We start from the raw sequence: 12,254 nt of genomic DNA on the forward strand, positions 1-12,254 counted from the left end.
TATTTGCAGGGCAGATCATCAAAGCAACAGCAGGCTTCAGCTGCTGCTCTGTTGCAGCAAGTGCTGTTTTTGTAAGAACAATGCTTACAGACAAAGGGTAAAAAAATGTAACACCACCTCTGTCATATGATGACACAACTAGGAAACACAGGAAATGAAAACGTGATTTCTATGGGTTTCAAAACTGGTCACGACCACTGCCACCAATGAGCAAGTATGAGCCAAAAAGCACAGCCAGCATAGGCAGCTGGAAAGAAACATTCATATTCTTCTTCAAGATGCAGAGGATAAAGGCCAAGAAGACATTCACCTGGAAAACTAGCAACATGAAGAATTCTCCCAGAGATTCAGGCTAGATGGAAAGTGATGAGCCTCCCAAGCAAGGCACCTCTTGCTCAGCACCCCAACTCAGGGCTATCCCTCGGACCTCCTGCCCTCAGCAAACAAGGAGAAATTCATTTTGAAGCTCCTAAGTGAAAACACCGGTGGGCAGTGACTTGCAGGAACTGTTTTGCAAGTAAGTGGTGGAAAACTGTGACACACAAGTTAACCCAGCCATCAAGGTTTAACTTGAGGCCAGAGGAAAGAGTATTTCCCATCACACACGAGTAGCAAAGTCTGTCTTTTTGTATTTTTTTTAAGATCTGCCACTTAATCTGTAAAAAGGAAGAAACTACCTTTTGAGAAAGTTCCATTATTTCTTTTGTATGTTTTCAAAATGTGCCTGGAACCCTAAAAACCACTATGCAGCGTATTAGATACCAGCTGGCTATTTAATGAAGCCAGAAGGGAAAAGGTCACCTTGGAATTTACTGTAATAAGATAACCCTGCCAGAAACTCTCAATTGTAACTATTTAAGCAACACCAGTATTGAAAAAGTATATGGTCAGCAAAGAATAATGTCCTGGATATATTCTGTTCAGACTAGAGGTCATTACACCAGGTAAGATGCTTGTGCAACTCGAATTCAGTGGAATTGAATTCATTAACACCAGGGTTGAATTTCATCCAAAGTCTTAACAGCTTTGAGGGTTTTAGTAAGTGATCATCCCAGCCAAGTAATACATGTTGGCTACAGTAAGATCGACATTTATTTAGTGAAAGAAACACTCCCTGCAACAAATTATTTTGAAACTATTTTAGGGACAATAATCGAAAGGATATTGAAGTGTAAGTGTGTGTACAGGGAGAACTGGGCAACCTAATAATGAAATACAGGTGAGAAATGCTAAAAAGGGAGTATTACACAACTTTATTTGCCTTGATATACTGTCTCCTATTAGTTTTTAACTCTTTTGCATGAGAAGCAAACTCGTATTAGTCGTAATTCTCCCTGGTAGCTTATCCATACATACATTATCTGCAGACACAGGAATACAAGCACGAAGAGCAAGATCCAAACTCAGACTGATCCAGAACTTCTTGCCAGACAGAATATGCTTCTAAGATTCCTGTCATCTCCAGGCATAAAACAGAGACCCCTCTACCTCTCCCCCATTGCCTTGAACCCCTCAAACAGATGTGGTAGCCAGACTGGCTATGGTAAAGGTAATTAACACCACTTAATGGCAGAGCAAGCTGTAGGCCCCACACATACTGAAACTGCAGTTTGCAGAGGAAGACCATGAAATGATCAAAATCCACCATTTAAACACATTTAGCTATAACCAACTAACCACAATACCACACTTTTCAGCTCAAGGAAATGCAACCTACTCAATTTGTCAGGCCAGCATACCCAGTCTAAACATAAATCCTGAAGGGAATCTGTCAGCAATTAGCGTAATACTAGGTCACAGGCACTGAACTGGGTAGTTGCTAAAACATGCATGTTTGTCTGATGAGATCCTGGGCTTCTGTGTGTAAAACAACAGTCATGGAAAAGCACTTTCCTGGATAGGTCAGCATCAGACACTTCAGTATTGGGGCTGTTTTAAATCCCTGGTGAGAAAGACAAGTCTCTTAGGAGACCTGTGTTGATTTTCAATGAAAGCATGGCCACCCAGAGAGCTATTAATTAAAATCATTATTAATTCAGAGAATCAATGTATGTATAACTAGCAATGCTAGCTAACTAAACTGAATTAAGTGGAAAGAGTCAGAATCTTCTCTGCTCATCAGGTCTCTTCCAAAACTGACATTTAATTGAAACTTTTGAGGTGCCCCAAAATTTTTTAAGTGTCTATTAATGGCCAACAGGTGTAGTCAGAAAATATTTGACCAAATATAGAATCTGAAGCACTGAAGGACAAGATTGAGTGAAGACAAAGTGATAAGGCAGGAGCCAATAACCAGGAGTTATCAATTTATATTGCCAGTTCCGTGCTTTCATAGGAATGCTTGATGTGCAAACATTTTCCAAAACCCCCCCAAGTTATTCCTCTTCCTGTGTAGTATTTCCTGACTCTCCAGTTCAGCATTCAGGAAACAGGGACACAACAGTTTCACTAGGATACCTAATCATAAAAAGCATTTCTTAGGAACATTATTCAAAATGTTCTGCTTGAGTTTACACACTGATTGTAATTGCCTCTTCAAACACTAATAATTTACTCTGAAGTTTCCTTATGGTTTGAACTTGCTGTGTCTAATTTCAGTTTATTTAAGAAGTGACTCCTTAAATCTTTTCTCCACAGTTTGGAGCACATTGTTGGCTGTACTAGGAAATATCTTTGTTGTTTAACTCCAGCAGAGAACAGTCAAGAGTACAAACAACAAAAGGTAAAAAAAATAGTTACTCTTGTCCAGATATTGTAATTACATTTTTTTTTAAAGTAATGCATTCAGGAAGCTGCATATGCAAGAGAGACCTTCCAACTCTAATGCACTGACACATATAGGGATGCACTCAATGATTAATACAATGTTCAAGTCCTTGGGGGGAGGGGGTCTCACAAGTCCATCACAATAAACATATATAATAGCATAGCTTTGGGTTACAGCATTCCATAAACTCACATGAGAAATTGCAGATTTTTGTTTTGAACAGAAATGTAAGAACTATCAATGGAGCACTGACAATTCTCATGCAGTGGGAGAGCCACTGAGCCCAAGGCACACTGAGGCACTGGAAGAGAAGTTTATTATAAGCAGATCCCTTGTACAAAGTTGATTCCAAGCCCTGAAAATTCCAATGTGCATCCTCTCCTCCATATTACTATATAGCATTCATTGCAGCTTTTTTTGCACAGAAACCTTTAATCTTGTGGAAAAAATACAAAAATCATTAACAGCAATTTAAGAAAGTGTATTTTGAAGTATATTCATTGATCTAATAAGCCCCACATGAAGGAAATCAATGAGTATATATATATTATAAAGCTCTTCACATGATCACAGCAGTGCCTCTAGCAATGTTTGTCTTCGAAATTCCCTGCCAGTGTTCTAATCTAACGCCTTTATTTACTGTAAATTTGAATCTCTAAAGTGATTTCAAAATGTTATTTTAAGTTCAAGAGCTGCTAACAATCTTTCATCATGAGATGTACTGTTTGAATGTTATCTGCTGCAGGGAATACAGAAATAAAAATGGTTTTCTGAGCACCTTTCCACAGCACCATTAGTATCAGGCCCTGTTGTTTTCATACGACAAATTCCTTAAAACCATATTCATGTTCAGGCACACCAGTATTCACAAGAGTGCTATTAACATCCCTTGGACTTTTGTTTAAAAAATATTAATCTGCAACTTTTATTTTAATCATAAATTGTGTATACTGGCATGTGCTAATAGAAGATGCTAGAAATAGCAGAGTATCATCTTACAGAAAGCAGAGAAAATTGATTCAATCCAAAGATGTCTCTATCTCATTTAGTGGCTGAAATTACTTAACTCCACAAAAAACAAAACTGAAATACATAATACATTCCCTGAAGGAACTGTAATGAGCTTTACAATTAGCAGTGAAATAAATTCACTATGAAACAAACGTCTTTGGAGCAAACAGTATACAGGTAAGAAACAAAATGTTAGGAGACTTGCCCAAACTTGGAAGTATCTACCTTCCCTTAGATAGGACACCTCAGAATCCCCTAAAGTCAGTGATGGCAGGCAGCGTGTCTGGTACCTTCTCCTGGACTGAATCCCAAACCCACATGACTCCACAGTTGGACAACTGCCCCAGAAACAAACTGTTCCTTGAGTTACAAACATTACCAGACTATCGCAATTAAAGTTCATTATACAGTGTATTTCAAAACTAACACATTTTCAAGCACTGTATCTTTCAATCCCATATTAAGCTAAATTTTAATTTGAACTACTGACACCTCGTTCCTAACAGACTGCACTGCTGTTGAGGCTATGGATATGGGTAGCAACCAGCTTCTTTCAATTAGGTTCTCAAGACACAACATGCAAAAAAAGCACCTTTCAAATAATCACTTCAGATTTGTGTTATTTGGCTTTAAATTTTGCCATTATCTCAAATCCCAAGCCCAAAGATGCAGAAGTATTCATACTCCAGCCCACGTTTTGCAGCACAAGTGCTGTAACATACTGGTCCCACTGAAGGTATCATGGTCCTACTTAATTCAGGGGCAAGTTTCCCATGTCAGTGTATGAGAACTGCCCAGCTGATGATTACCAGTGGGATAAAAAGTATGTCTTTGTCTCTTTGCTGTACAAGACTAGCATGTGACAGAAGGGCTTTGCCAATGGGAAGGTCTGTCCAAGGTCAGCAGTTCTGTTACCAAAAGGTTCTGTTACACATGAGCCAGTAAGAAAATACTGCTGAAAACTACTTTGAGAAGTCATTCTGACACAGCTCAGGGCTGTACAGCCTCTAGCCTTCTCTACACTTTACAGAGTTGGTAATACATAGCTTTTGCTCTTAAGTGTAAAAAAATACTAGAGTAAATATACAGACTGATGAATATATCATTAATAGTTATGAATAGCTATTATGTACCACTCCAAAACTGAACTGCTTTCTTTCCCAACAAACACACACTAGAAAACCAGCATGAGATGTTTCCTGGGGAATTTCAGATACACCTTTTGGCTCTATTAGAGTTAGTCCGTTTTGGCTCACTGAGAAACAGTAGTTAATGTTGCAGCCCATTCTCAATTTGACTGCTAAAATATTTTCCTTCATCACATAGACACTCTTCCTACAATAAAGATGTACAAGAAATGAAAAGCCTAAAAGGAATTGGAACTCTTGGGTGGGGGAGAAGAAAATACTACATTTGTGCTGTATGAAATTCAATTCATTCCAAACTGGGATTTTGTGAAAAGTTAATTACGAAGTCCCATGAACAACCAGCTGAACAACCAAACAGCCCATCTTTAATCTGCATATTCTGACTACCCAGGTAAGATTCCAGAAACACTTTAAAGTTTTATATACCACTGTCATGCTTTCTCTTTTGAACGGAAGTTTATTGGTTTTGAATGGCAAGAATTAAAAAATTTAATTCTGAAATCACCCCAGCTTGTGTGCAAAAACCAAAACTGCAGTCCTCAAAATGAGCAAACCTCAGCAAGCTGAATCATATTCAGCAGAAACATTAGAACTGTGCTTTTTATGAGGGTTACAGACGTCACAAAAACGAGCAATAGACTACAACAAAACAGTTCACAAAAGCATTATGGAGAAGCTTTCAAATGTTTGGACGACTTTTAGCTGAGTTTGAAACTCATATTCTTGCCTGCTTTTAACCAGCACCTCCTGATCTTAAAGAAATACCTCCTTGTGAAAACCTTCCTGATTGCTCACTTGCTTAGTACTTTTCATGAAAGTGTGGAGCTTGATGAAAACTGCTTAATGAAACCACGTGGAACTCAAGACAATCTCCTAAACAGAGAAAAGCAAGATAACTGATTCCTAGGAACGTCTGCTGTCATCTCCCCCCCCCAAAAAAAACTTAGTGACCTTGAGCTGACTTCCGATTTTGCATTGAAGAAACTGTAAAATGTACAAAGTGAAAGGAAAACCAAAAGCAATCAACTTATACTCCTTGAAAAAAAAAAAGAATGTTGCTTGCAAGCAGCTCTGATTGCTACAATTGGATTATGACAGAACAGGGTATTGAAAATTCAGTTTTGCAAAGCACTCAACTATATCCTTAAAGGAATGGCTGCTGGGTTATTTTTCTCATTGCTGCTGCAGCATAAGCATAATTTTAATTTTTTTTATTATTATTTTTAAAGTTCGAGACTTCTGCTTATTACCATTAATATATTAATATTAACATTACAGTAAATGGCAGATCTGGGTTTTCAAGCTTCCCAGCTCCACCAGTGTTATGTGCACTATAAAAACGTCTAAATTCTAAATTCTATTTTATCAGTGAGAAGTCTGTGACCACCAATATGCCAAAACACCATCCTCACATTTACCATTCCACTTGTCCAGTAAGTTGTTTGATAAACCTTTCTCTTAGTTTCAGCTTTCTGATCTGCTTGAACATGTTCTTTTCTGTCCTGGTGTAACTCACCTGCCTCAATAAACCAAGTTTATTGTGTAACAATGTGAGCAGAGTGGCTTGGAGTCCTTCTAGGCTGGAATTACAGCCTCAAGAATTCCTAACATGGGAGGGAGCTGGCACATTTAGCAGACTAAATCCATACCAGCAGTTGAAAGTAAAACATATGAAATGGATAAAAAAAAGAAAGAAAGAAAGAAAAGATGATAGCATAAACCAAGAGCTCAGGGGATAAGGAGTTAAGGAGTAGCTTGGGAAAGAAAAACTCTGTCACTTTCCCATACATGCCAACAGCCTGGTTATTTTTAATCAAAAATGTTACTCTCTTTCTGTCCTGCCCATCACAAAAATGTTCAAGTGGCTCAGTACTTTTAATACACTCAAGGGAATTTTTCTGCCAGCTGTTTTCAGGTGCTGGCACATAAATCTGACAGAAAAATTACATTCAACTCCATGATTTTATATATTAGTAATGTGACTACTTTCACTGTACTGCCAAGTAAACTACATTCTCACCCATTTTCTACCAAATGTACAAGTATCCATGGAAATTCTTTAGACAGAATTATTGGTTTAGTTCATCATCAATTAAGTTTGTGTTGACAGATACTATACAAACAGTTCTCATGAAAAAATGAATGCTGGTGAATATTGGTATATAATGTATCAAAAACCTCCTTTGGGTGAAACCAGGACAAATTAGAACTGAGAAGACCACCCAGACAAGAGGTCCAGAACATTTGGCTTTCTCGGACTATGGGTAGTTTATTTGTTCAATTTTGAGGTAACTTTTTGGTAAAATTATGGAACTCGCTTTCCCAGTTCAGACTGTTCCCCATAAAAACTCCTGTCTACAGGCAATGTTTCTGTAGAACTCATTGCAGCTCCAGCAGGAATTAAGGGGAAGAAAGTAGAAAGAGGGTAGAAGCAATTCCACAATGAGCACCTTCCTTTCCTGTACCTGAGCAGCAGCTGAGATGCTTTACCCACCAGAAGGGAGATAAAGCAGCTGTCCAACAAGAGGACTGTGGTTTGGAACTTCCAGTACAGCTACATAGCTCTAGCAATAACCACACCAAGCTAGCAAGGATAGCCTCAGGTAGCTCCAATCTAAGGATGGTCTAACAGGTGAAGAGAAAGGTGAGAGGCAGGTTTTGTAAATCATAACTAACTCTTCTCTCTCCAGTCCACTCTTAAGAATTGCCTACAAAACATGCACAAAATGTAGACAAACTAAGGGCTTTGTAACCTGGGAACACGACAGGTTACAGTGGGGAATGCCACAGTTCAGAAATGCACTCAAGACTGGCGTAGATCTGGTATAAATTCCACATATTCCCTAATTTGCAACCCACTATACATAGCTAGAAGTATACCTTAAGATGTTGTGTTACTATAAATATTCCAAGATCCTCCATGGTTTTGAATTAAGGACCTGCTTCAGAATAAACAACTGTAAAAATGACCCTGGATTCCGTGAATACGTCTTCAATATCAAATTATCTTAATAAAATTTTTATATACTTTCACTTTAAAAGAACTGAAACTTTTTGGCAATCAGAAGATGTTCTTTTCTCCTCAAGCAGTCTTTTATATTAACAAGTATCCGCTTGGCTGGATTTTTGACTGATCAGAGGAGGTTAATGATGTGGGAAAGGGAAACATCACAGTGGAACCAACTAATAGGAGACACTAAAGCCAAGTCAGACAGGGAAATAGATAGTAACAGGTCTACAGTGCTCATCATGCAAAATCAATCTAGAATTATAAACAGCCAGTTAGCTCTGATCAAAACACCTGTTTAATGATTTTTTCTCTTTCCTCTCTTCTTCTTGACATCGATTTCACCCTGCTCAGAAGACCTTTCCTGGCATAACCTCCACCCCGTTGCACTAGCACACAAAGCATTCTTCGTTCACTGAGATGCAACTTACCCAAATAGTTGTTGCTCTTTGACATCTCAGTAATGTTGATTTTAGTAGCTCCTTCAGGAATTTCCACTATCTTGTGGTAGCCAAGATTTGTTAGCGTGTGTTTGAAAACTCCAGACACAACCTTGCAAGCAGTGTTGTCCCCTCCACATATTCCACACTTGTCAATCACCTTGTCAGAACCCAGATAGTCGTCACAGCCAATGCTCTGCAAAATAAAGTAAGATTTCTTTTTCCAAGATCTTACAACTGCAGCCTTTGGACATAACAACTGAGAATAGTATCACTTTCACAGAATAATCAATCCTGAAAGGATTTTGTGAATTAGCATTTCAGCAATGTCTTCTGTATGGAAAAAGGCAACAAAAACCAAAGCATTCGCAGACTCAGTGTTTTTGAGTTAGCCAACAGGTTTTTACATCCTGCCAGCCAAAACCCAAGAACACACCACGAGCAGTAGTAATTGATTGTGCTGATTGCACACTCCTCAGGTGAAAGAAAAGAACCTCTGAACCATATAGTTCACACAGCTGCTGCTCAGAAAAGAGGTGGACAGCTATGATTTTTTGATGATCCAAAACAGGCTTTTTACAAGAGCAGAACTACTTAATCTATAGTCCAGTCCTAATTTCCTCTAAAACTGAGTACTCAGCGTATTCTCACCAAAAGAGGTGTCTGAGAAATCTTTATACTGCATCTAGACACTTCTAGAAGAAATCCACCTGTTCATCGAGTAGAAAATCTTCAACCCACTCAGTAACACATACCTGGACAGGATAGTTTAAAACAAAATAATTTCCTAGAATCATTGGGTTGGAAGGGTACCTTGAAGATGATCCAGTTCCAGCCCCTCTGCCATGGGCAGGGACACTTTCCACTAGACCAGGTTGCTCCGAGCCACAGCCAACCTGATCTTGATTTGTACAATCCTTAAACAGCTTCCCTAAGCTGAGATGCCAATGGAATCCTGGATGACCAGGGATATAACTGTGTTTTTGCAAAAACAACACTGCTGTCCATTTCTTCTAACAGTTTAAAGAACAACTTATGTGAGATAAATCAGCTTCTATTTCGTAACAACATAGAAAACATTTCAATAGCAAGCCAAGGAAGAGATTTGATGTCCCGGAATTTTGATACTGGTTATGGCCTAAGTATAGCCAGGAGATAAGTAGGAATTTGTGACTGGCTGGCAGCTAAGCAGCATACAGACAAACCACACTCGATTTCCTTCTGGAGTACAGGCTTGAATTTGACTTGGCTAGTGAGGAAGCTTCAGATCCTTAGGAGACGGCTTTAAGATAAGCAGCAGATATTTAACATACCTTGAATCTCATGACAATACCTTTAAGTTATTAACGAGCAGAAAATCAGCTGCATATAATTTGGAACTCTGTATTCCTCAGAATAAAATTTGGTTTTACTTGTGAAAAGCATAGAAATGCCCAACTCAGGGCTTGCTGTTAACAGGCATCATTGTACTTATGCGCTGGAGACAAGACATTCCCCTAAACCCTTTAAAAACACGGCACAGCTGATCTACCAAGCACCAGGATGTACAAGAAAGAAACCCCTGCAACCCACACACCCCCCAAAAATTACATAGGCTACTTCATGACATTGCATGAACCATTTTATCCAGCCACTTTTACACAAGGACACTGGGGGTTACAACATAGTGAGCTTCTCGGAATACCAGACATCTGGGGCTTCACTCCTATGGTATTCCATTGATGGCTTACTCAGGAGAAAGATGTGAGAGTGATCAACAAAGGAATTCCAGCAAGAAACTACAAAAATCATAAAGTAGTAGGACTTCACAGTAAGACAACTAAAGTTTGGCTTTATTTACAGTCATTGAAGCCAGCAGTAGTGTGTTCTTCAACTTCGGCACATCAATAGCAATACCGGAAAATCAATCAAAACCTCCCAATCCTTAAAGAAAACATAACTAATTTCTGTCACAGATTTTAAAACTAAATTTTATTATTCTACTTCACCACTGTGTCCCATAATGAGATACATAAAAAGAATAATGATGTCCACAAGGTGGCACTTACAATCCTTGTGAAATCAAAATGTAGGTCTCTGCAAAACAATAAAAAATTTAATTTCTTACCCCTAAACACAAAGTTTATATCGCACTTCTTTTCAAATTAGCCTTTACCACATGAGTAACAACTGCTACGTTGTTACTAGTAATACATTCTTTAAAATTTATCAGTCAATCCAAGGATTTATTTTGCTTTGGAATGAAATAAAATTGTTCTACTAAACTGAAATGAAAAAGAAATCTCAAACTGTTTCTTCTTGCATCACATGGTCTCCTTGTCTGGTGACCAGGTGGACTTCATTTATCAATCATAAATAAATATTTTAATCCAAATCCTGATGTCTCTCCTCCAAAGAAACCCTCATTGACTTCAAAGGTGACATCAACTGGAATTTTGCCAAGTCACAGAAGTCAGCCTCTTTATGGATTTCACAGGGCCGAATTATATCAATTCCACAGTCTTCACAATGCAAAATTTACTAACAAAATTAAAAGACTTTTGGATTTAAGTGTGTCAAACAGAAGTATGGGGGTTTTTCTCCCCATTCACGTGAATTTTTGTGTAAAACTAAATCACTCCCACTGAGTCCGTGGAAATGAGAAAGACCAAGTCAGGAAGCACCTGAGAAAATTTTATGTACACAAATCTTTGGGACCATGGTGATTGGGGGTGATGCCTAAAATGCAACTGCCACATCTATCTTCATTAAGGGCAAGGATAACCTGAGGCTCAGTTGCAGGGTGGTCACCCTAACAGCCCTCAGAAAGACTGCAGAGCCAATCCTCATGGAAGTTATTTCCAAACATAGGAAGGACAAAAAAAAACGAAAAAGAAGACTGGGATCAACCATCATGGATATACCAAGGTCAAGCTGTGCCTGAACAAGCTATTTTCAATGACAAGTTCAGCACATGAATGGAGAGGAAGGGATGTTCTGTGCCTTGACTTTAACAAGGCCTTCAGAGTCTCCCTCAGTATTGTTAAAGCCACACTGGAGAAATTCAGACTGGGAAAGCTGACAATCAGGTAAGCAGGCAACTCACAGACATGCTGCTCATGTAATCCTTTGCCTCCAGGCAGGAGGTACAGCAGATTAGGAACAAGGAAGCACACATTGCTTTGGCATCTGAAAGCTCTGGCTCCTCGTCTTTTGGAATTACAGTTTGCATTAGTGGACTTAGAGTCCTTTCCCAGTCAGTCAGTTTCTGATATTTTCACCCCAACTTTTGTTTCTTGCCTTTGATAAATCTCTCTCCTCTCCACTAGGAAGGACACTAGTTTTTCTGTTTTTTCCCTCCAAAGTGTAAGAGTCTGCCTAGAGATTGGCTGGATGGCTCTCTCCCCAATGTGTGAAGAAGCTGAGCATAATACTACTACCTTTCTCTGGCCACTGTTAAAATCTTTGACTTTCATATATGATCTTAGAGATTTAACTCCTACAGTTAGATAAACATAATTCCCTTGATTGCTCTCTGTCTGTGAAGAATATTAAATAAGACACTAGTGAAGATGTTATGACTGCTAGAGGGTAATAGCCAGCACGTGCCATTTCAATAGAACAGAAGGTGAATGCCAGCACGCAGCCTGTGTTTGAAGCACTTCACTGTACAGACATCAGTGCAAGGTTCAGTGGTGGATGTTCTTCAGTGGAAACCAACTCAACACAGTGAGAAGCCATGGCTATACTCGAGCAAGAGGTACCTTCAGAAAACCTCCAAAGGCAGAGCACAACAAAGCCAGCAGAGCCCGCTTGTCTCACTTCAGTGTCTCACATGTCTTCAAGGTTGCAGCCTAACCCTCATTTGCTCTACAAATCAAAGGAGCAATGTTGAGAATTTA

The 12,254-nt window shown here is 38.9% G+C and overlaps 1 protein-coding gene across 3 annotated transcripts in view; it reads right to left on the bottom strand.

The window, feature by feature from the left end:
• Positions 1–12,254, bottom strand: part of THSD4 (thrombospondin type 1 domain containing 4) — a 243,018-nt gene that overhangs the window by 47,232 nt on the left and 183,532 nt on the right. For all 3 annotated transcript variants that reach the window (XM_039557612.1, XM_039557613.1, XM_010390820.4), the window contains one exon: positions 8,365–8,569. In XM_039557612.1, the coding sequence (XP_039413546.1) occupies positions 8,365–8,569 (205 nt within the window). The remainder of the gene's footprint in view (positions 1–8,364; positions 8,570–12,254) is intronic.

This window comes from Corvus cornix, chromosome 10 (genome assembly GCF_000738735.6).
Source record: "Corvus cornix cornix isolate S_Up_H32 chromosome 10, ASM73873v5, whole genome shotgun sequence".
Taxonomy (NCBI): Eukaryota; Metazoa; Chordata; class Aves; order Passeriformes; family Corvidae; genus Corvus; species Corvus cornix.